The following is a 24,888-nucleotide window of genomic DNA, read 5'->3' as shown; positions in this document are numbered from 1 at the left end:
TAGGGTGACAGCGATACAACATGGCGGCCGGATCCTAACGCGCTCTGTCGAGGAGCCAGCGCGTAGGTCCTGGTTCGGGACCCTGCCTCACAGGAGTGGAAGCCAGGGGGTCTCCCTTTCTGCCCCTTTCTTCTCCGTCAAGTGTCGGCAAGGGCTTGTCGTCGGCTTCCGCATCCAGGATGAAGAGTGAGCGGGGCCGGGGAGGGGCGGGGACGCGAGGGCGAACGGCGGGGGTCGGGGAGTTGGGAGGGTACGAAGGGGCAGGGTCTGGTCACCAGGGTGGTGGGTCCACTCGGCAGGCCGGGAAGGCGCAGCGTGTGGGGACCCCGAACTTCCCTGGGCTGTCAGAAGCCGGCGCCCCCGGGGGTTCGAGGCGGGCTTGGGGGCGGTGGGGTCTCAGAGCGCCCCCCCCCCCCCCCAGCCCCAGACCTTCCAGGCATATTTTGGTGTGGAGGTTATGTAACAAGTTTTGAAGGTTTTGTTGTTGTTGCACGCTGGACTGAAACTGGGATTCTTGAACGTTCGGCAGTAAGGTAGTGAGCGGTTACTGTGTGCCTTTCTGCCCTTTAATGACATCGGTTTAGGGAAAAATGAGAGGAAAGATGGGCTATTTTATTTTTTGGGTCAAACAGTGTTTTTATTGGAACTATTTTTATAGGGATTTTGAAACAACCTTTTGGTGAAAGTGTTACTGGGAAGTTGGGAAATGAAGTGGTCGTCCTAGAAAATGTAACGGTAAAATTTTTACCTATGCTTGGATTTGTGGATTATGAGTAACTGAACTGCAACCAACCTGGATGGGCTTTTTTTTTTTTTTTTTTTTACACATTACTGTACAGATGTGTATTTCTGCTAGAGGTGTGGAAAAATTCGGACCTCCTTTGCTGTGAAAAGATTTAATTACGTATACTTGCAATGTGAAATTTGCATTGTACCCTAAGTGTCCGTTGGTAATTGATTATGGCATAAATTGTGAAACAAAGATATTTAATTACCCCGTTCATACTTTACAAGACATTCTTATTTTCTTTTGGGCTATTGTTTACAGGTTTTTCTTTTTCATTAATGCGCCCAAAGCTGTAGTTAGAACACAAGGCCTACAAAAGGTTTTATTTGCATTTTTACTTATAGTGTGGACTCATATACACATATTTTTTTCCTTTTTTCCTTCCCAACTATTTACTGTCAGAATTTTGAATCTGTATGAAAGTTGCAAGAAGAATTCATTGTTTATAAATCTTTCACCTAAATGCACCATTTTGCCTTTTGTGTGCCTGCTTACTTGCACACTCTAAATTATGTAGTGTTTATTTCGCTGAGCGTTTTGAGTTAGTGCACACCAGTCCTTTTCACCACTAATAATTCAGCAGGTATCTACTAAGAACAGTGACATTTTACATAATCACAGTACAAACAACATCTTGATATATATAGTACTCTTATCCAATATGCAGCCTATATTTCAAATTTTCCCAGTTATCCCAATAACATCCATTATAGGTGTTTTTATTTTTTCTGGCATCCAGTCAAAAAGCACAAATCGCATTTTGTTGTCATATCTCTTTGGCCTCCTTTAAACTGGCAGACTGTTCTGCCTTCTGTGTCTTTCATGGCATTTTTTTAAGAATTCAGACCATGGATTTTGCAGAACGGCCTTCAATTTGGATTTATCTGATTGTTTCCTCATGATTAGCTTTCGCTTAAATATTTTGGTCAAAAATACGTCAGAGGTGAGGTTGTGTCTCCGTCAGTGTGTCTCCAGTTTTGTTGAAGTTAGGTGTGATCATTTGATCATTCCGTTTATTCACTTTTGCCTCTTAGACCTCTCCTGCTCCTGTGCTAGAGGCTACCACTCTTACAGTTTCAGTTATGTCTATGTCTGTTTATATAAATGTGTATCTGTATATGTGATGTAATCTGTATCAGCCTATGTAAATGTGTCCATCCCCCCCTTTTACTTATTTTTAATAAGAATTTATTTTTTTCAAAGTTATTTATTTTGAGAGAGAGAGAGCACGCACACAAGTGGGAAAGGGGGACAGATGATCCAAAGCGGGCTCTGTGCTGACAGCAGAGAGCCTGATGCGGGGCTCAAACTCACGAAGCAAGCTGTGATCTCATGACCTGAGCCGGGGTCAGACACTTAACCGACTGAGACACCCAGGTGCACCAAGATTTTATTTTTAAGTAGTCTCTATACCCAACGTGGGGCTTGAACTTACAACCCTGAGAACTTACAACCCTGAGTCACAGGCCCTACTGACTGAGCCAGCCAGGTGCCCCTATCCCCCCTTTTAAACGTTAATGCTGGCATTATATACTGTATACTTTAACAATAAATAACACATGTTATACATAAAACATTTTATTTATTTATTTTTTAAAGTTTATTTATTTTTGAGAGAGAGAGAGCGAGCACCGGCAGAGAAAGAGAAGGAAGGAGAGAATCCCAAGCAAGCTTCGCACCGTCAGTGCAGAGCCCGACACAGGGCTTGAACTCACAAACTGTGAGATCATGACCTGGGCTGAAATCAGGAGTTTGATGCTTAACTGACTGAGCCACGCAGGCGCCCCTCATATAAACATTTTATGTATGTAAATACTTGCATTTTTTAAATGTCCTTTAAACCTTTGGGTGTTTTTTGTTTTTTGTCTTTTTTTTTTTTTTGTTTGTTTTTTTTAGTGTAGTGGGTTTTTAGTGTAGGTAGTTATTTGATATGTTCTTTTAAATGGCCATGTTGGTAGTGTTCAATTAGTTGGTTTAGTGTTACATCTTTATTCTTCTACTTTAAAATCCAGTCTGAGTACTGGTGAAACCTCTTGTCACGTGGGTGTACATCCTGATCAATTCAATGCTTGACAAATGTTTAACGATGGAGAAAAAATATTCCAGAACAGGAAGTCACAGAGACAGAGTCATGGAAGTAGAATGAATAGGAAAAGTGAGTAATGGTGAAATTGGACTCCTAGCCTGGGGTCAGAGTGGGGCCAGGAACGCTAGGTCATCATGTTGGTCTTCATTTTATGGTTTTCTACATGTATTTTCTACCTCGTTTTCTAGGCAAGGCCCACGTGTTTAGGGATGTATTACTGAGCATTCTGTGAAGGTGGCCTTCTTATTGTTTTGCATCGTGTGCAGTTGTAGGGAGCAGGGAGTAACACAGGAAAGTTGTTATGAGCATGGGCTTTAGAGCCAGGCAGACATGGCGGTCTCCCGCAGGTCACTGACCTTTCTTTCTTCGTTATTCTGGTTATTGATTGCTTCCTGACAAATCACCCCAACTTGGTGGCTGGCGATACCAACAAACTCATCTCTCGTGGTCCCGTGGGTGGCCTGGGCTCAGCTAGGCAGGCCTCACTTGGATCCCCTCCTGCAGTCGCAGCTGGATTGTGGCTGGGGCTGGAGTCCTCTCCGAAGTTTGCCACTCACGTGTCTGGCGGCTGACGCTGGCTGTCCCCTGGGACCTTCGCGTGGCCTGTCAGCTGGAAGGCTACCGCCTCCACGTGCCTTGACCTTCCTCGCGGGGTGGCACTTGGCTTCTGAGGATCAGCGTCCCAAGGGTGCGAGGTGGGAGCAGCATGACCTTCTCTGACCTCGGGAATGTCATAGCGTCCCCTCCGCATCCCCCAGAGTTGAGCGTAGAGAACGTAGATCGCACTGCTTGATGGAGGAGTGGCATAGGTACGTACTAAGACGAGCTTGTGGCATGCGCTGTCTAGAAGCTCCCACCTTTCGAAAATAAAATCCTCCACACTTAAATGGATACATTGATTGATGTAGAAGACTTTCATTTTTTTTTTTTTAATTTTTTTTTTTAACGTTTATTTTTGGGACAGAGAGAGACAGAGCATGAGTGGGGGAGGGGCAGAATGAGAGGGAGACACAGAATCAGAAGCAGGCTCCAGGCTCTGAGCCGTCAGCCCAGAGCCCGACGCGGGGCTCGAACTCACGGGCCGTGAGATCGTGACCTGAGCTGAAGTCGGACGCTCAACCGACTGAGCCACCCAGGCGCCCCTAGAAGACTTTCATTTTAATCTCTACACCCCACGTGGGGCTTGAGTTCACGACCCGGAGATCAAGAGTCGTGCACTCCACCCACTGAGCCAACCAGGCGCTCCTCCACACTCCGTCTAGCCTGGTTAGTATAAACCTGTTTGTGCCTGTTTAGCATAAGAATACCTATTTTATAGGGTCGTTTCAAAGATTAAATGAGATTGGCTGTGTAAAGCTCACAGCACAGTGTCTGGTAAGTGATAATTATAAGTGAGTTCTTATTTGCTCTCCCGGTGGATGAAAGCAGGGGTGTAGAAGGGGAAAGAATGACAGATCCTTACTTGGAAGAAATTTACTGTTATCTAACCTAGTGCAAATGCCCTTTTTTTTTTTTTTTACTGTCTGAACGTTTCAATGGATTATTCAAAACATACCTATAAAAGGAGAAAACACCCTATGTGTTCTGAAGGCAGTCACCATTTTCCTATTATATCACAGAGAATTTTTTAAATTATCTGTTGTTATTGCAGACGCTTCAGCTTCGTGTCCCTCATAAATGTATTTTTATAGAACCAAAGTCGCAGGAAACCTCAAATACTCTTGTGTCACTCTCCCTTCCTAGTGCGCCTCTCACCTTCTGTTTTTATAAATAGATGCATCAACTAGCCACTTTTTATTTCTTTTTTCTCTTTAAATTAAAACAAAATTAAGTAAAAGTAACACTGGCTTTGTGATACACCGAAACAGTGAAAGGTTTGAAGTTAGTCTTGGGACCCTCCTCTGCTTGACAGAGTCAGTCCTGGTTAACATTGCCCCAGATGTACTTCCATAAATCTTTGCATATTGTGTGTGTGTGTGTACATATACAGATACATAGCTGTACATACATAGATGTATGTATCTGTATATGTATGTGTGAATATGTGTGTGTCTCTTAAACAGATGCCTCACTATATGGGATTGTAGTAAATATGTTTCAGTGTAGCTTTCTAGGATGATTCTTCAATGAGGATGTTTGAACATAGTTTGTTTTGTTTTGTTTTTTTTGTAATTCTTCATGTTTACCAGTGGTATACATTCCTAGCAGTCGGCTTACTGGGTTACAGGCTGCAATTTGAGTGAAAAATGTTTATGGGTTTATGAATAATTTTATGTCCTTTTGTGTTTTCGTGATGTTCGGTAATTCAGGTCACAGTTTTCTTTACTACACCAAGTAATTAATTGGGTACGGCCCTCTTCCTTGATTCCTGACCTTGTTTTAGTAATTTGGTTTGAGTTACTTAATCTGTCAAAGAGAGTGGCAATTAGAAGCTGAATCCCCTTCCTTCCAACTCTACTTGAGAGTTGTGCTCCGTAATTAACCTTCCCCAATTCTTTTCATCCCTCCACTGGCGACGCCCCATAGCTGATGCCTATCACCTGCCTTGATTAAGATCTTTAGAAGCAGTGCTTAAAATACAAATGTTTGGATTTGAGCATGAGAAGTGTCCCTTTTCACAAAAAGTGAATTTGACCTCCACTTTCATGCGTTAAATAGGCTTAAATTCCACTTAAACAAACAAGACTTGGTTTAATAAAAATGAATAGAATCTTAATGCCAACAGCCTCATCTACCTTCCTCTTTCTACCCTTTCAGGCAGCTATATCAGGTAATTCCTCTTTGTCCTTGAGGCTGGGTGGTTTTGGGGGTTTTTTGGTGACTGTTTATTTTGTCTATTCCCCTTAATGTGGGGCAGGATTTTTTGGTTTTTTTGTTTTTTTTCCTAGCACAGCCCGGTGTTGGGCTTTGTGTATTCTTAATGTCCCTCGTCTAAATTAAAGGCCTGTGAAAATATGCCAGATCCCGCTGGAGAGAATAGGAAGATACGTTTGCTAGGTTTTTGTTTTTGTTTTTTTCCATAAAGGTGTTTCTCTTTTTTCTCTCCTCTGCGTTTCATTCTTGATTTACACCCAGCCCTTCTATTGAAGGGGTCGTGGGGGAAATAAGTGACCTTTTATCCACCATGGCCATCTCCGGAGCCTGGATTCTGCTTATCACCTGCTCGTCGTGATGGGCTGGAGCCGGCTTGGGATGTTGGCACCCGTTCCGAGTTTGTGCTTAAGCCACTTTCAAGCAAACAGTTGACTGGTTTTGTTTTGTTCTGTTCTGTTTTGTTTTAAGTAAGTCCATTTAACCTGTCTGTGATGAAATACAAACTGGAGCTGGTTGTGTAAAACTTCCCTTCCCTTCTCAAATCGAATACCTCAGGCCACAGCCCGACTTTAAAGTAACTGGTTTTCCTCCCTCCCGGAAGCTTCCCGTCTGCCTCCCTTTAAACTGCTATTGTAGTCTCAAGACAGTTCATTTTGAGCTCGAGTTTCTTTCGGCGGTTAGCCGAGTTCCCTGATTTCTGAAAGTTCTTGAGAATGCCCATGCCCGTCCACACTTAAAGAAATATATATTCACTGTGAACATTGAAAAATATAGAAAAGAATAATGAGGAGAATTAAAGTCATCACTGATCCCACCCAGACACAGGTGCTTTAAAACATTTTACATATTTATATCCAATTCTTTTTCTTGCATGTATGTGTTATTTGCATGATATGGTTACCATCCTTTTTTCACTTAACATTAAATTATGCCTGAACATTTCCCTATATCATTAAATGTTATTTGAAAGCATCATTTTTTTTAATGGTTATTTTTGAGAGAGAGAGAGAGAGAGAGAGAGAGAGAGCGCGCGAGCATGCATGAGCGGGGGAGGGGCAGAGAGAGAGGGAGACAGAATCAGAAGCAGGCTCCAGGCTCTGAGGGGGTCAGCACAGAGCCAGACGTGGGGCTCGAACTCATGACCTGAGAGATCATCACCTGAGCCAGAGTCAAATGCTTAGCTGACTGAGCCACCCAGGCAACCCAAAAGCATCATTTCAGCTTGTGGCTGAAAGTATTATTAGATCATTCCTTGATATTAGATTTTTAAGTTTTTAGCATTCTTACTGGTGTGGCACCATGAAGAACATCTCTGTCTATAAATTTTGTGTCTCTGTTGGTACCTTGGGGTAGAATCTGGAAGTGGAATTGCTGAGCCAAAGGATATGGGCTCTTTTCTTTCTGATATCTTTTTCCAACTTAAGTAATTTCTGTTTACTGCAGGATATTCACACATACAGAATGATTCCTCGGAAAGTGAGAGTCTGTCACACACCCTTTGCCCAGGAAGCCCGTCATCTCTGGGCAAGGTAGCAGATGTTCTCGGTGGTCTTGCTGTTCGCATTCCCTTCCCTGTTAGTTGTGCCGTCACATGGCCACTGCCCCACCACAGCCTTGTCCCCAGTGTGGAATACACATGCTGCGGACCTCTGCCAGTTTGACAGATGGAACAGTCTCTTATTTAAAAAGGGGGGGCGGGCTCCTGGGGAGTTCAGTCGGTTGGACGTCCGACTCTTGATTTCGGCTCAGGTCATGATCCCAGGGTGTGAGGTCGAGCCCTGCGTCGGGCTCTGCACTGCGCGTGGAGCCTGCTTGAGATTCTCTTTCTCTCTCCCTCTGCCCCTCCCCTGCTTGCTTGCTTGCTTGCTTGCTCGCTCGCTCGCTCTCTCTCTTTCAAAAAAAAAAAAAAAAAGGCAGCTCTTTTTGTTTTCCTCTAAGTGTCAATAGTTTTCCCTACTGGCTACTTTTATCCTTTTTTTTTTTAATTAAAAATTTTTTAAATGTATGTTTATTTTTGAGAGAGAGAGAAGGGGAGGGGCAGAGAGAGAGAGGGAGACACAGAATCTGAAGCAGGCTCCAGTCTCTGAGCTGTCAGCACAGGGACCGACTCTGGGCTCAAACTCAGGAACCGCGAGATCATGACCTGAGCCGAAGTTGGACTCTTAACCCACTGAGCCACCCAGGTACCCCGAGCCACTTTTATCTTTTAAGTGAATCATCTTATGCTCTTTTGCCCATTTTCTTTGAAAGATACTAGTATTTTTTTGTAACTTGTCTTTACAATTAAATATATTAGCTATTCTCATATTTGTTGCACGTATTTTCTCAGATCACGGTTTGCCTTTACGTTTTGTTAAGTTTTTGATGTAAATGTGTTACAACATGTGGCTGGGTTCACCTCTATATCTTCCTTCTTTGTCATTTCATTGAACTTCTGTGTGAAAGTCCCTCCCCTGCTGGAGGGCTGGTAAATACACAGATGCATTTTTTTTTTTTAAGTTTATTTTTTTTTATTATTTTTTTTTTTTTGTATTTATTTTTGGGACAGAGAGAGACAGAGCATGAACGGGGGAGGGGCAGAGAGAGAGGGAGACACAGAATCGGAAACAGGCTCCAGGCTCCGAGCCATCAGCCCAGAGCCTGACGCGGGGCTCGAACTCACGGACCGCGAGATCGTGACCTGGCTGAAGTCGGACGCTTAACCGACTGCGCCACCCAGGCGCCCCTAAGTTTATTTATTTTTGAGAGAGACAGAGCATGAGCGGACGAGGGGCAGAGAGAGGGAGAATCCTGAGCAGTCTCTGCGTGGTCGGTACGCAGAGCCCAACGTGGGGCTCAAACCCATGAAACCGCGATCTATGACCTGAGCTGAAACCAAGAGTCCGACGCTCAACCAACTGAGCCGCCCAGGTGCCCCACAAATGCTTGCTTGCTTTTTCTTTCTTTCTTTCTGAGAGAGAGAGAGCGAGCGAGCACGAGCGGGGAAGAGAGACAGAGGGAGAGAGACGGCCATACCATTTTTCATCCCCATTATCCGCATATGAGAGATCTGTTGAGTCCCCATCTTCATGTGGCACTTGGCACTAACAGCCTTTTCAATTTTAGCCATTCTGGTGGATGTGCTTGAACAGGTCTTAAGAGCTAGTTGTTGGGGCACCTGGGTGGCTCAGTCGGTTGAGCGGCCAGCTCTTGATTTCAGCTCAGGTCATGATCTCAAGGTCATGAGCTCAAGCCCCGAGTTGGGCTCAGCGTGGAACACGCAGCCTGCCTGGGATTCCTTGTCTCTCTGCCCCTCCCCTGCTTGTGCGCGCAATGCTTTCTCTCTCAAACTTAAAACAGAAAAAAAAGAAAAAAAACCTAGTTATTCCCACTTTGTAAAACAAGCATCTAACGTTGTAAAAGGCACGAAGCTACCGCTCAGTGTAGGTGACACCAGGGAATACTGAGTGACCAGATTGCCTGATGGCCTGACTGTATCGGAAATTTGAAAGTTACCAGATGGTGCTCGGTGGTCGTGAGGGTTATGGCACTCACAGCTGGAGTTCGTGCTTTCGCTGCCCCTCACACCAAGACTGTGTCCCTATATCATTGGCACCGGGGCTCCCAGACTCTGCCTTTCTCACGGACCTTGTTAGCCAAGCCAGTTATTCTGAAAATGATCTCTTGCCAAGGTCAGTGCTCTTATAAGTGCATCGGAGTGACTTCGTCGGCACCTTGTGATAGTGTTCTGCTCGTGGGAGACAGCAGGGGCAGTGTGGTCAGGAAAGGGCTTCTGGAGTCAGACTCCCTGGGTTGGAAGCCCTGCCCTACCGCTTACTGATGTGACTTTGGGCAGGCTGCTTGACCTCATTTGTAAGATAGGGCTAATGGGGTACCCTATTGGGTGGGACTGTTGAGATGATTTAGTGTAAAATGGTGTCTGGCACCTTGTGCTCAGATTTGGTGTTCAATAAATACGAATAAATACCATTCTGTAAAAGGCATCGAGGCTTCTTGGAGAAATGGCTAGTCCTAGGACTGAGACAGGGAGCACGCAAGATTCCATAGTACCAGAAAGTAAGAAAATACTCAAAAACAAACAGATCCTTTGTTGATGGGGGCGTGTCAAAGGGACACAGGAACCAGCTGAGTGGGCACCCGGTGGTCAAAGCTGGGGCATCTTGAGCAACACAATAAATAGTATTGGATTCTCCCAAAGTATAAAATAAGTGTTTGTGGGTCCATACTGATATCAAGTATTACCTAAGTAAATGACAGTAGACAAGCTCCCATGTGGAAGAATTCCAAATGACTTATGTGGGTGCTCCACCCTCAAGGAGGGGAGCGTTATTTCTCACTCAAAGTGTAGGATCTCATGGTGACTTTTCCCAAAGAGCACAGTACAGAGGGGGTGGGGAGAAAGTCACTTTGCCGTGGAGTAACTGACAGACACTACCCCGGCCTGGTGATCCGGGTCAACATCACCAGTGACAAGCCGTGTTGATAGCATGGGCCCCAGATTGATGTGCTCAAATGGCACCACAGCACTTCGATCTTCTTCCCCAAACGCATAACCCAAGTCTAATCAGAAGAAAACAGCAAATTCCAGTAGAAGGTCATGTTACAAAATACCTGACCAGTACTCTTCAAAACTGTCCATGTCACAAGACAAGAAAAGCCTGAGGAACTGTCACAGCCACCAGGGGTCTGAGGAGATACAACTGATGTAAAGTGCTGTCCTAGATGGGATCCTGGACAGAAAGAGGATATGGGGTAAAAGCTAAGGAAATCTGAATAAAGCATGACCTTTAGTTAATCATAATGTATCACTATGGGTTTATTAATTGTGCCAAATGTAAGATGTTAATTATAGGGAAACTGGACATGAGGAATATGGGAATTCTCTTTATCATCTTTACAATTTTTCCATAAATCTAAAATTACTCTGAGGTTAAAAGTTTATTTTTTAAAAAGCGGTGCTTGCCATATGGTCAGTGCACAACAACGTTAGCTATGATCACCTAGCTTGGTTTTGTTTGTTTTTTACGTTTTCTGGGACCTGGTTGTGGGTAAGGCTGAATTTACCTTACGCATCATTTCTTGGCATGTAATTGGGAGAAACATATTGTAAAAGACAGCTTATTTGAGGACTGTGAAACTTTTAGAAGGTAGTTGAAGGAGCCTTCCGGCCACCTTATCCTTATCTTTTTAATCTCACTGGTGCATGTATACGGATGGTCTGACTTGGGAAAGGAGGTAACCTAAGGGACATCGGGTCTCTCTCAGTGTGATTGCAGATACCTGGCATTTAAAGACGGAGGTGGATAGAAAAGGATTGGTTGCCAGTTAGCCAATAGTAGTAATTTTGTGATTCGCTGGTCAGTGAAGTTCCCCCTGCAGAGTATGTGCAGGGGACTCTAGAAATAATAGATTAAGAGGCATATGAACAGGCATTGTCTCTGTTCATTTGTTGAGTATGTGTAGGGCACAAAGAGAATAGATTGTAGACCTTGCCTTTAAGGAGTCTATGGCCTTCCTGGGAGAAGGTGCAAAGTGGAACATGAGTTGTTCTGGAAGAGAGGACAGGGTGCACACAGAAGGAGGGAAAGACATTTGCTTTGAGGCCCTCCAGGTGGGTCCTGGGAGATCAGAATCTAAAGTACTACGTACTTGGGGCGCCTGGGTGGCTCAGTCGGTTAAGCGTCTGACTTCGGCTCAGGTCACGATCTCACTGTCCGTGGGTTCGAGCCCTGCGTCGGGCTCTGTGCTGACTGCTCAGAGCCTGGAGCCTGTTTCAGATTCTGTGTCTCCCTCTCTCTCTCTGACCCTCCCCCGTTCATGCTCTGTCTCTCTCTGTCTCAAAAATAAATAAATGTTAAAAAAAATTAAAAAAAAAATAAAGTACTACGTACTCAATATGCACATATACTTACTAATCTGACCTTTAATATTATCTAAATGTGGGGGTGGCTCTTCCTCTCTCCCTCTCTTTTCTAAAAGAAAAGGCCTCAAAATTAGGGACATGGGGGCGTACTGTAAGTCCACAAGGTGAGGGATCATGTCTTATCGATCTTTGTGTCTGCAGTGCATGGCTGGTGCTAATAAGTCTTCGTTGACATCCACAATGATTTAATCATACTGCCAGGGATGTTTAACTCATTTAGGCCGAAGTGTGGCATAAATGGCATTGGGGCAGGGGGTTCCCAAGACCACCCTTAGGTTCTGTGATTTGCTAGGAGGACTCACGGGACTCAGGATCTAGTTTTACTCATGGCTGTGATTTACTGCAACGGGAGGCTATAGAGCAAGATTGACAAAGGAAAGAGGGGCATGCGGCAAAGTCTAGAGGAAGCAAGGCACAAGCTTCCAAGAGTCCTCTCCCGGTGGAGTCACACAGAACTCGCTTAATCCTCCAGCAGCACGTCGTGACAACAGATGTGAAACATTTTCTATCAAGGAAGCTCATTAGAGACCTAGGGTTTTTACTGGGAGCTGATAATGTAGGCATCCTCTTCCCAGCACATAACAAAATTCCAGACTCCCAGAAGGAAAGCAGATTCAGCATAAACCAAGTTCATGAACAGTTGAGGCACAGTGAGCCACTCATCGTTTAGAGAATGCCGGAACCCTCCCGAAATCCAGGTTCCCAGATGGCAGCCAAGGGCCAGCCTTACAAGCAGACCTTTCTCTTTTTTTTCTTTAAGTTTTTAAGTCCGGTTAGTTAAGTGTGATATTAGTTTCAGGTGTACAATATGGTGATTCAACACTTCCATACGTCACCTGTGCTCATCACATGTGCACTCCTGAATCCCCATTCCGTTTTACCCATTCCCCGGCACCCACCTCCCCTCTGATAACCATCAATTTGTTCTCTATAGAGAAGAGTCTGTTTCTTGGTTTGTCCTTCTCTCTTTTCCTTTTGTTCATTTGTTTCTTAAATTCCACATATGAGTGAAATCATGTGGTATTTATCTATCTCTGACTGACTTATTTCACTTAGCGTTATATTCTCTAGCTCCATCCACATTGTTGCAAATGATAACATTTCATTCTGTCTTATGGCTGAATAATATTCTGTTACATGTATATATCACCTCTTCTTTATCCTAAATTCATCAATCCGTGGACACTTGGGCCGCTTCCATATCTTGGCTATGGTAAATCATGCTGCTGTAAGCATAGGGGTGCATGTATCCTTTTATTTATTTATTTATTTATTTTTTAAATGTTTATTTTTGAGAGAGAGAGAGATCAGAAGAGAGGCAGAGAGGAAGACAGAGTATCCCAAGCAGGGTACACAGTGCAAAGCCATGAGATCATGACCTGAGCTGAAATCAAGAGTCGGACGCTTAGCCAACTGAGCCACCCAGGCACCCCTCCTTTTAAATTTGTGTTTTTGTATTCTTTGGGTGAACACTCAATAGTGTGATTGCTGGATCGTAGGGTAGCTCTATTTTTAACTTTTTGAGGAACCTCCACACTGTTTTCTAGAGTGGCTATACCAGTTTGCCTTCCCACCAACAGTGCAGGAGGGTTCCTTTTTCTCCACGTCTCCAACACCTGTCGTTTCTTGTGTTGTTGAGTTTAACCATTCTGCCAGGTGTAAAGTGAGGTCTCATTGTGGCTTTGATTTGGTATTTCCCTGGTGATGAACGATGATGAGCATCTTTTCATGTGTCTGTTGGCCATCTGGATGTCTTCTTTGGCAAAGTGTCTGTTCGTGTCTTCTGCCCATTTTTGTTTTTACTTTTTAAAATATTTATTTATTTTTAAGAAAGAGAAAGGCAGGGAGGGGCAAAGAGAGGTAGACAGAGATTCCCAGGCAGGCCCCACACTGTCAGCACAGAGCTGGATGCGGGGCTCCCACTCACAAATGGTGAGATGACCTGAGCCGAAATCAAGAGTCAGATGCTTAGCCAACTGAGCCACCCAGGCACCCGTCTTCTGCCCATTTTTAAATTGAATTATTTGTGTTTTGGGTATTGAATTTTAAAAGTCCTTTATATATTTTGGATGTTAACCCGTTATTGGATATGTCATTTGCAAGTATCTTCAACCCGTTCTGTACATTGCCTTTTCATTTTGTTGATTGTTTCCTTTGCTCTGCAGGGCAAGCAGACCTTTCTGAGGAGAGTAATTTTAGGCCTGCCATGTGAACTCTTTTCTGCCCAATAATAGACTGTGTTTCCTTTTAGGGAAATTTATGGGCGTTATGGCCTAGTCTGTCTAAGAGAAAGATTTGTGTTCTTAAGCAGCACCTGTTCCTTGACTGGTAAAAGTGGGGTTAGGTAGGTCAGGATGGGCTCTTCCTGCAGGCAGAAGGACGTATTACTCAATGAAAGGATCAGACTGGTTGAATTTTACCACAAAGTTTGGAGGCTCCTCAAGAGATTTGTCAAATTGTTTATATAAAGTTCCAAACTTGGACACAGTAGAGGTATAAGCTTACAGGGTCTGTATTTGGGTCAGTTTGCTTTGAACAGCTTCTCAGGAGATACTTTTTTGTCTGGTTCCAGGACTTCGTGGGCAGGTCCCTGTTTCAGAGGGGCTCTGGGGTTTAGTTAAGCTGTGGCTGTCCAGCAAGTTACAGCTTCTGTTTTTTGTTGGGAGGAATCTGACACCTCTGTCCTGAAGACTCCACTGGGGACAGTCCCCTGTCTTTTTTTTTTTTTTTAAAGTAGGCTCCACACCCAATGTGGGGCTCGAACTCACAACCGTAAGGTCAAGAGTCACATGCTCTACTGACTGAGCCAGCCAGGTGCCCCTGTCCTCTTTCTTTAGCCAACTTCTGTTAGAAGGGCAATGGGAAGAACTGTAAAAACTGGCAGAATGGTTTTGAAATCCTGCCTTGCTGGGAGCTAGATCAGTTCGTTTTTTTTGTTCAAGGAAGACTTGGACAAAAGGAGTTCTAATAACTTAGTTTACAGATCTTCAGTTTGGGGATCTTGAGCAGCCTTGGGGGTGTTAACTGGCATGCTTTGGACGCAAACCTGGTTATGCACCCGACCTCCCCTCCCCACTGCCCTTCCTTACCCTGGAGACTCCCCACGTATTCAAGGAATCCTGCAGTCAAACATGGTTCTCCTTATTTAACCCCGCATTTCCTAACTTTCATTGCTCATGAAACCTTCTTTTATGGAATACCCATTAGGATTTGAGAGGTACTAGTGTTTTGTGGAACTCAGTTTGGAAAATGCTAGTCTGAAGACAATATCCTCGGGTATTTCTCCCTGCTGTTATGCAGGGAGGCTCTTTGTGGTCTGGTGGCCCACCCTTTTCTTTCTTGTAACGCAGGCCAGTTGTGAGACTTGGCTTCTGTCTTGGTCTTTTGCTGCACATTGGCTTTTCATGTGCAGATTTCCTTATCTACTAATGGAATAGTCTTAATACTAAAATAACAATAGTCCATTGCCCGAAGCTTTCTTTATTTTTGCTGTTGTTTGTTTGTTTCTGCCTTGGTGTAATATAATGCCAGGACCAAGTTGACCCTTGAACTACACAGGTTTGAACTGTGTGGATCCACTTACATATATGAAGTGAACATGCCCATGTAACCTGCGCCAAGATCAGAAACAGCATTACGAGGATCCTGAGAGCTCCCTTGGGTCCGTTCCAATCACACCGCCTCCCAAGGGTAACTGCTGTTCTGACTTCTAATGCCACGGGTTTGTTTTAACATTTTTATTGAGATATGAAATACATACTATAAAGTTCACACATTTAAAGTGTACAATTCAGGGGCGCCTGGGTGGCGCAGTCGGTTAAGCGTCCGACTTCAGCCAGGTCACGATCTCGCGGTCCGTGAGTTCGAGCCCCGTGTCAGGCTCTGGGCTGATGGCTCGGAGCCTGGAGCCTGTTTCCGATTCTGTGTCTCCCTCTCTCTCTGCCCCTCCCCCGTTCATGCTCTGTCTCTCTCTGTCCCAAAAAAAATAAATTAAAAAAAAAAATAAATAAATAAAGTGTACAATTCAGGGATGCCTGGGTGGCGCAGTTGGCTAAGTGTCCAACTCTAACTCAAGTCACGATCTCACAGATCACGAGTTCAAGCCCTGCATCGGGCTCTCTGCTGTCAGCACAGAGCCTGCTTCAGATCCTCTGTCCGCCTCTCTCTGTCCCTCCTGTGTGCACGCGTGTGCTTATGTGCTCTCACTCTCTTGAAAATAAATAAATGTTAAAAAAAAAAGCGCATAGTTCGGTGATTTTAGGTTTTTTGTTTTTTGTTTTTTACTGAGTTGTGCAACACCCATCATAATAATCTGTTAAAACGTTTTCATCCCCCACCCAAATCTGTACCCTGTGTCTGTGGATTTGTGTATTCTGGCCACTTCATGTAAATGGCCTTTTGTGTCTGGCTTCTCTTATATCGTTTTCTAGGTTCATCCATGATGTAGCTTGTGTCAGGATGTCGTTCCTTTCTGTGGCTGAATAATCTTCCACCGTGTGCATAGACCATATTTTGTGTATCCGTTCTTTAGCCGACGGACATACGAGTCGCTTGCATCTTTGGCTGTTACGAGTAAGGCTTCTGTGGACATTTGTGTACAGGTTATTATTTGGACCTAATTGTCCATTTCTCTTGAGTGTGTACCTGGAAGTAGAATTGCTGGGTCGTGGGGTAACTGTGTAACACCTTGAAGAATTGCTAGCCTGTTTTCCACACATTTCCACCGGCAACGTATCAGAGCTCTCCCTTCTCCACATCCATACCAACGCTCGTCATTCTCTTACTTTTTGATTCTAGCCATTCTAATGGGTGTGGAATGGCATCTTACGTTCTGTTATTTTGAATTTTCTTGTAAATTTTTATTTCGTAGATTGCCATTTGCTTTAAGAGCGTATTAAATAAATGCTTGGTTTTTAATTTCATAATCTATCGTCCTTAAAGGAACCATGAGGAAAATACAGCATTATCCCTTGAATTATTTTTACAAGCAGAATACAAATAAAAACTATAATGTAAAAAGCGTAGGTGGTTATATGGTGAAAGGTGAGTCTCCTTTCTCCTATCCTCCAGCCGTCTAGACTTCCTCCCCTGTGAGGTCACCGCTTGGCACTTTCTTATGTTCCTTCTAGTTCCTTCTATGTATAGATGAGCATAAATATGTCTGTGTGTTTTAGTTTTTCATTGCTGCTGTAACAAACTATCACAAACTCAGTGGCTTAAAACAACACAAATTTATGAGGGTCTGGAGGCCAGAAGTCTGAAGTGAGTCTCACTGAACTAAAATCAAGCTTCTGGAGGCTCTGAAGGAGCACCCGTTTCCTGGCCTTTTCTAGCTTCTAGAGACCACCTGTGTTCCTCAACTCGTCACCTCTTCCACTTCTTCAAAGTCAGCACTGTCACACCTTCTAGTCTCTGACTCTGTCCCCTGTGCCTCCTTCAGCTCACCGCGCTTGTGACTACATTGGCCCACCTGAGAAGTTTAGGGACCTTTCCTTAAGGTCAGCTCACTGGCAACCTTAACAATTCCTTCTGCAGTCTTTAAAATTTTTGTTAAAGTTTATTTATTTTGAGAGAGAGAGTGCGCGCACACACACAGGTGAGAGAGGGGCAGAGAGAGGGAGAGAGAGAATCCAAGTGGGCGCCACTCTGTCAGCACAGAGCCCAGTGTGGGATCGATCCCGAGAACCGTGAGATCATGACCTGGGCCGAAACCGAGAGCCAGACGCTCAGCGGATGAGCCCCCTCCCCCGGCCGGCGCCCCTCCTCCCGCAACCTGAACTCCCTCCTGCCACGCAGACTGACATTCACAGGTTCCAGGGCCACGGACACTGGTGGGGAGCCATTCTGCTGGCACCGTGCGAATACTTCCCTTTCTTTCATTTTGTTTTTTTTGCAAACGTTAACACAGTTGACATGTTTTTCCATAATCTGTCTTTTCGTCGATACTCCATCTCCAAAGGTTCTTCCCCATCACAGGCTACAGAGCTACCTCACTCCTGTTGTCTGCTGTATAACATTCCTGCGTGTGGCTTTTTCGTAATTCATTTAACCATTAAAAAGAGCATTTCTTCAGGTTTTACGTTTTTATGTAGTCAAATATATGCGTCTCTTCAGAGTGACCGCTTACATTGTTATGCTTAGAAAATGCTTTCCTTTAATGGAAAAAAACGTTTTCCTTAGATTGAAAAAATATCAGTTTCACCTCACCTGTGCACTCTGGGGCTGCCGCGACACATTACTGCCAGTTGGGTGGCTTCAATCCGGCAGGAATGTCTTCTCTCCCAGTTCTGGAGCCAGAAGTCTGAAATCAAGGTGTCGGCAGGACGGTGCTTCCTCGGGAGGCTGCAGGGGCGGGTCCTTCCTGGCCCCTTCTGGCAGCTTCCAGCAGCTTCCAGAGCTCTGCCTCCGTCTTCACATGGCCTCCCCTTTTGTGTCTATGTGTGTATCTCTCTCTCTCTTTTTTTTATTGTGGTGAAAACAACGACATGAGCTCTACTTTCTTTTTTTTTTTAACATTTATTTATTTTTGAGACAGACAGAGACAGAGCATGAGCAGGGGAGGGGCAGAGAGAGAGGGAGACACAGAATCCGAAACAGGCTCCAGGCTCTGAGCGGTCAGCACAGAGCCCGACGCGGGGCTCGAACTCACGGACCGTGAGATCGTGACCTGAGCCGAAGTCGGACGCTTAACCGACCCAGCCACCCAGGCGCCCCAGCTCTACTTTCTTAATACACTTTTATGTTTATGGTACTGCAAACTGTGCACCCATTGTTCTACAACAATCTCCAGACCTTTTTTATCTTGCATGCCTCTGACTCTGTACCCATTGAGTCACAATTCCCCATTTCGCCCTCCCTCCAGCGCCTGGCAACCACCATTCTGCTTTCTCTGTGTGTCTCTTGTAAGTACACTTGCCATTGGATTCGGGGTCCATGTGGATATCCAGGATGTTCCCATGTCAAGACCCTTAACTCAATTACACCTGCAAAGACCTTCCAAATGAGGTAACAGTCGGGGATGGCAGGGGTTAGGATGAGGGCGTATCTTTCGGGGTCCACCATTCAACTCACTACGTACCCTTAGTGCTTTGTATCTCCTTTCCAGAAATCATCTTTGGAAAATAAATTTTTGTGAGAAGCTTTCACAGTTGTTTCTTCAGTCATTCCCTTCAGGAGTTGTTGACCGTCTGACATACGCACAGTAGTTCTAGGCACTTATTTCTTCCCGTGGCTGTTAACTACCGTGCAGTGTATGGTAGTTTGAAGGGGAGTAACATGGTTAGATGCTGTTCTTGGGGAAAGGCATTTTTTCCAATTTCTGCAACTATGTAATTGCAAATAGGATTTTCTCATTTTGCATGACCTGAAGCTAAGACATTTGAAAATGCACACTGAAATTGATATTTGGAGTAAGATTGAAAAGTAGCATCAAGATCAACATTACGTATATATGAATAATTATACGTAGGAATAACACCACACCTGATGCTGTGTGTCAGTAAAAGCAGTTGTTTGTATTAACACTCTAATGAACCGTGAGGCAAAACAGTTTGCCAGCTCCCTGAGCTTCCCAAAAGTTCTTGCAAGACTTATCCATCCTATGTCTGCTCGTCCAAAAAGTGCTGGGCCAGGGGCGCCTGGGGGGCTCAGTCGGTTGAGTGTCCGACTCTTGATTTCACTCCGGTCATGGTCTCACAGTGTGTGAGTTTGAGCCCTGCATCGGGCTCTGTGCTGACAGCATGGGGGCTGCTTGGGATTCTCTCCCTCCCTCTTTCTCTCCTTCTCTCTGTCCCTTCCCTGCTTGTTCTCTTTCTCTCTCTCCCTCCCTCCCTCTCTCAAAATAAATAAACTAAAAAAGAAAAAAAGTGCTTGGCCATTGGCCCTGGGTTCCTCTCCTGTAAAGCAGCCCATTGCTGTGCAGGTGTCCTCTCGGCCCATCAGGTCACCGCCATGAGACTTCCGGGCAGGGAAACCAATGTAAATATGCTGATGCTCCTCTGCCTCGTTGCACCATGAGTCATAAGGTCCTTTGTCTCTGATCCCAAAAGCTGTGTCTTTTGCCAGTACTTGGGATAGTCACAGGCTAACTTCGTAACTTGTGAGTAGGTAAAATATCAGACAGATAGGAACTTGTTCTGAAAATTTGGTGTAGGTTGAATTTTTGTAACTAAAGTCATTGAATATTTATTTAAAAGGTGATTTTTTAAAAAAGTAGTCTCTACACCCAACGTGGGGCTTGAACTCACTACCCCGAGATCAAGAGTCGGAGGCTCCACTGACTAGGCCGGCCAGATGCTCCAAAGAGATGATTTTTTAAGGTGAAATCTCGCAAATACAAATTCTCAAGAGTCTATTGTTCTCTTTGTTTTATAAATTGTGATATTTATATATCAAGTATGTTAGGGCAATACTTACTAGGTGCTGTAATGGATAAATAAGAACCCCAAAATCTCAGGGGCTTTACATAAGAAAGTTGTGTTTCCTGTTCATGTGAAGTCCTGTGTGGGTGTTCCCCGTTGGGAGTCTTTCCTGGGGGTTTTCCATCATCTTTATCTGCTGAGGTTTCCGGGGATCATTTCTGTCCTGGCTAGTCAGGGGCATGAACCTGCCAGGTCACATGGGGGAGGTCTTCTTTTTCCCTTCTTCCCCCTCCCGACTCTCTTTGTGCCACCACTGCAGCGACCACCACTGCCTCTTTTCTACTTTTTTTTTTTTAGATTTTATTTTTTTTAAATAATCTCTACATTCCATGCAGTGCTCGAACCCACAACCCAGAGATCAAGAGTCGCTTGCTCCACTGACTGAGCCAGCCAGGCGCTCCTGTTTTCAGTTTTTTATTTTTTAATTTTATCTCACTTGTTTATTTCGAGAGAGCCCATGAGCGGGGGAGAGGGGCACAGGGGAGAAAGAGAGAATCTCAAGCAGGCTTCACATTCAGTGCAGAGCCCCACTTGGGGCTCGATCTCACGACCCTGGGATCATGACCTGAGCCGAAATCAGGAGTCGGACACTCAACCAACTGAACCACCCGGCGCCCCTTTGTTTCTTTATTCTCACTTTTTATTATGGAAAATTTCAAGCACGCCAGAAGTAGAGGAAATAATATAGTGAAGCCTCATGTGTATCTGTCACCTAGTTTCAACAGTGATAACATTTTGCTGTTGTTATCCCCACCACTTTTTTTTTTTTTCTGGAGCTTTTAGTTTTTATTATTGCTTTTTAATAAAATGGTGCTCTCATTATGGAAAATATCTAACTTAGTGAGACACTCGTAACCTTTCCCCTGAGAGAGAGAGCCACTAAGTGTATTGTCTTTAAGGACATCATCTGTGTCGTTCTTTTAAATATATTCCGTTGTACGGATAAAGCACACGTAAGTTATCTAGTTCTGCATTGGGGGGCATCAGTTTTTCCCTGTGAAATAATGTTGAACTAACATCCTGGTATACATACATACTTGAACAAGTGTTTTTTCCAGGGGAGGTTCCACAGCAGCAGTTGCTGTGTCAAAGGGTATGAATGTCGTACGGATTTAATAGATGTCGTCAAATTGCACTCCGAATGACCGTCCCAGTGTACGTTGGCAGCAGTGGCAAATGGGAACGTGTAGGAGCATTTTCCTTTAAAAAATTTTTTTAACGTTTATTTTTCAGAGGGGAGAGAGTGCGCGCAGGAGCAGGGGAAGGGCAGAGAGAGGGAGACAGAGGATCCGAAGCTAACAGCACAGAGCCCAAGGGGGGGCTCAAACGCGTGAACCGTGAGATCGTGACCTGAGCCAAAGTTGAATGCTTAACCGGCTGAGCCACCCAGGTGCCCCCCATGTTTCTTTTTTTTTTTTTTTTTTTAAAGTAGATTCCATGCCCATCGTGAGCCCAATGTGGGGCTTGAACTCATGACCCCGAGATCACAAGTGGGACGCTTAACCGACTGAGCCCTGAGCCACCCCAGCACCCCCCACTTTTTTTTCCAGGAGCATTTTAAAGTAATCCCAGGCCTCTTACCGTTTCACCTGGCAACACTACAGTATTTCTTGTTAACAAGTAAGGACTTTTTTCCTTTGTAAACGCATAATTTCTGAAAAACACCACTTCTAAAAAAAAGAGTGTCTTTTGTTGTTGGTTTTGAACAAACCAGAATTCACGCAGGCATTACGAAGAGAGGCATTGAGGATGGCCTTCTTTGGAGTTGTGCTGTTTTATTTATTTATTTTTTTCAACGTTTATTTATTTTTGGGACAGAGAGAGACAGAGCATGAACAGGGGAGGGGCAGAGAGAGAGGGAGACACAGAATCGGAAACAAGCTCCAGGCTCTGAGCCATCAGCCCAGAGCCTGACGCGGGGCTCGAACTCACGGACCGTGAGATCGTGACCTGGCTGAAGTCGGACGCCCAACCGACTGTGCCACCCAGGCGCCCCGGAGTTGTGCTGTTTTGAAAGCCTGCTCTGTGCTTAGGTAGGTTTGGGACCCAGAGGGGACAGACAGGCTTCTTTTGGCCCAGGTCTGTCGCGTAGGTTTCTGATCTGTTTGCTTCCGGTCAGCTCCACACTGAAGGTTCTTTGCGAGACACAGTTGCAAAGCTTGCCCTATTTCTTCTTGGCCCCACTTTCTGCGTCTCTGCCTCCGTCTCCGGGACCTCCCTCGAGGCTCTCTGAAACCAGGGCCTGGCTGAGATGTCAGCGCAAGGAAGAACCATTTGTGTCACCGGGCAGTCTCAACATGACTGTACAATGTTACTCTCCTATTATTTGGGCTGCAGAAGCTTTTCATCCCAGTTAGACTTTTCCTTTCTGGGTTTTTCTCATTCCTTCCATTGCTTCTTGAAAAGTAGCGTTTCTCTCCTGAGCTCATTGTTGTCTGGAAAGAATGTGCTCAGGCGGTCAGTAGTATCCAACACAGCCCACAGCCCTGCCCCTTCCACCTTCCAGAGGCCTGCGGGCCCCGGGGGACCCTGCTCTGGCGCCAGGCTCTCCAGCGCCCCAGCCTGCTGCCTGCCGCCGGACTGCATTTTGTTTTTAGATTTTTGTTCCCAGCAGCACCTCATCTCAAGATCCTTATTTCTGCATCTGTCAGAGTTCAGCCAGGAAAACAGAAACCGTTCTGGGTCTTTCAGATACTGTGGGATTTAACATAGTGAATCAGAGGCTGTGCCGAGGTGATGGTGGGTGGCCGGGGGCAGCCAGGCCCGGGAAGCTGCTGTCAGATTTCAGGAAATCGGGCCGTGCCGCAGATCAGCTGGGCCTCCTGTGGGCTGGGAGGCTGATTTTCAGGAGGATGCTCGGAGGCTGCCCAGAGCCCGCCCGCATCCGTGCCCAGGTGCACCTGCTAGAGAGCCCGCCTCCGCTGCTCCGGCTGTCCGTCTGTCCGTCTGTCCGGTTCTTGCAGGGTGCGTCTCGCCACGGGATCCAGAGTAGAGGGGCAGCGGTACTCGGGGCCCACACGTAGCCTAGCTTCTTTTTTGTTTCTCAGCATGAGAAAATCCTGTTTATTCTTGTCCCCCGTTTTATTGAGAAAGAATTGGCACACAGCTTAAGGCGCACAGCACAGTGGTTTGATTTACGGATGTTGTGAAATGATTACCATGATGAGTTCAGCAAACATCCATCTTCTCGTATAGATACGATAAAAAGAGAAAGGGAAACAGCTTTCTCCTTGTGACCAGGACTCTCCGGACCTAATCTCTTAACGACTCTCCTGTGTGGCGGACGGCTGTGTTGGCTGTAGTCAGCGATCGTGTCACATGTTCCGTCCCTGGCACCTGTTTATCTCGTAACTGGACGTTTGCACCTCTTGGTCGTCGTCTCCAGTCCCCGCCCCTGCCGGCTTCCCTGGAACCGAGGGGAGCACTGAGCACTGGACACCATGAAAGAACCGTGCTCAGCCTGTCGGTGTTGGGTTATCGTGTGGGTTAAAAAAAAAAAAAAAAAAGACCGCCGTCTGGAAGTTGAGTACACAATACATGCATAAATACGTTTTCTTTGTGTGATTCTTGTTCTTTGTAGACTATAAAGCAATTGGCAAAATAGGAGAGGGAACGTTTTCCGAAGTTACGAAGCTGCAAAGCCTGAGAGACGGAAGCTACTACGCATGTAAGCAAATGAAACAGCGCTTTGAAAGGTAGGCGGTCAGAGACCTGTTTAAGACTAAATACAGCTCTGGGTTCCGCAGTGGGGGGCTGGTACTCACTCAGTGACAGGTAAGAGACGATCAACTTTCTTTGGGCAGAGGATTACGGGCTAACTTGAGGTTTATGACACTAGGTTTTATTCGTGTCCGGCCTTGCTGTAACACCAGTGACCAGGGGGTCACAGAACATTTAAACTGTAAAAGCGTGCCTCACTTTCAACAGCCTCCGTGTTCCTGAAAGTCGTATGTTGGACTTTTATAAACGAAACCTGTCTCGACATCGTAGAGGCACTTGTGGTTTGATTAGTCCTGAGTTCGTTAACCTATTGAGAAACAATTTCCAGATCGGGTTGGGGAACTCTGTTCCCTGACACTGATCCATTGCTGCTCGTGGAGAGGGGAGCTGGCTTGTTCTGGGTTCATCCCTTGGGGGACTGCTGTGGCTTTGCCCTCAGAGGGGTCTCTCGAATGCCTCAAGTTTGCAGCTTCTAACGGGTCAGACGCCAGGTGTGATTAGGAAGCTCTGTTGGGACAGTGAAGCCGATGCCGGCCTCACTGCAGCTGTGGAACTTTCAGTGAAGAGGTTCGAAGCTCAGCCTTTTTTTCTTTTTTTTTTAATATAGCAAAGGAATCGAAGTCTCTAAATATTAAAAGCAAGTTGAAAAGGGGCGCCTGGGTGGCTCAGTCGGTTGCACGTCCGACTTCGGCTCAGGTCACGATCTCGCGGTCCGTGAGTCCGAGCCCCGCGTCGGGCTCTGTGCTGACGGCTCCGAGCCTGGAGCCTGTTTCAGATTCTGTGTCTGCCCCTCCCCTGCTCATGCTCTCTCTCTGCCCTAAAAATAAATATAAAAACATTAAAAAATTTTTTAAATAAATAAATAAATAAAAGCAAGATGTAAAAAAAGAGTCCTTCCCCCGCATTGACACAGAGCCTTCTGAAGTGTTTCAGGGTATCAACCTTGATTTCAAACTCTTGGCATAAAAAATTACTTCTCAGATCAGAAAGGAGTACAGGGCAGTTCGCCATGTCAGAAGGTCTGAGAACAGTAATGTGATCTTCACGACATCCGCACGGGGCGTGTGGGACCGTCCCTGGTTTGCGAGCACGCGAGGAGAGGTGCTTAGAGATCGGAAGTAGCTTGACAGCTGTCACT

At 45.4% G+C, this 24,888-nt stretch overlaps 1 protein-coding gene across 7 annotated transcripts in view; it reads left to right on the top strand.

Moving 5' to 3' along the window:
- Window positions 1-6: 6 nt before the first annotated feature.
- MOK (MOK protein kinase) overlaps window positions 7-24,888 on the top strand; it is a 67,484-nt gene continuing 42,602 nt past the window's right edge. For 4 of the 7 annotated variants that reach the window (XR_009606619.3, XR_009606617.3, XR_009606620.3 and 1 more), the window contains exons 1-2: window positions 7-186; window positions 23,611-23,725. Coding sequence is in view for 3 of the 7 variants with exons in the window: in XM_060620798.3 (XP_060476781.3) it covers window positions 180-186; window positions 23,611-23,725 (122 nt within the window). In the remaining 4 variants the exon portion in view is untranslated. Of the gene's footprint in view, window positions 187-514; window positions 534-18,518; window positions 18,616-23,610; window positions 23,726-24,888 lie in introns of those variants that run through there. The other 3 variants (XM_060620801.3, XM_060620800.3, XM_060620804.3) reach the window with 3 other exon arrangements.

This window comes from Panthera onca, chromosome B3, assembly GCF_046562875.1.
Source record: "Panthera onca isolate mPanOnc1 chromosome B3, mPanOnc1 haplotype 2, whole genome shotgun sequence".
NCBI classification, from domain to species: domain Eukaryota; kingdom Metazoa; phylum Chordata; class Mammalia; order Carnivora; family Felidae; genus Panthera; species Panthera onca.
The sequence above is the reverse complement of the archived record's forward strand: the minus strand, read 5'-3'. Positions and strand labels throughout refer to the sequence as shown.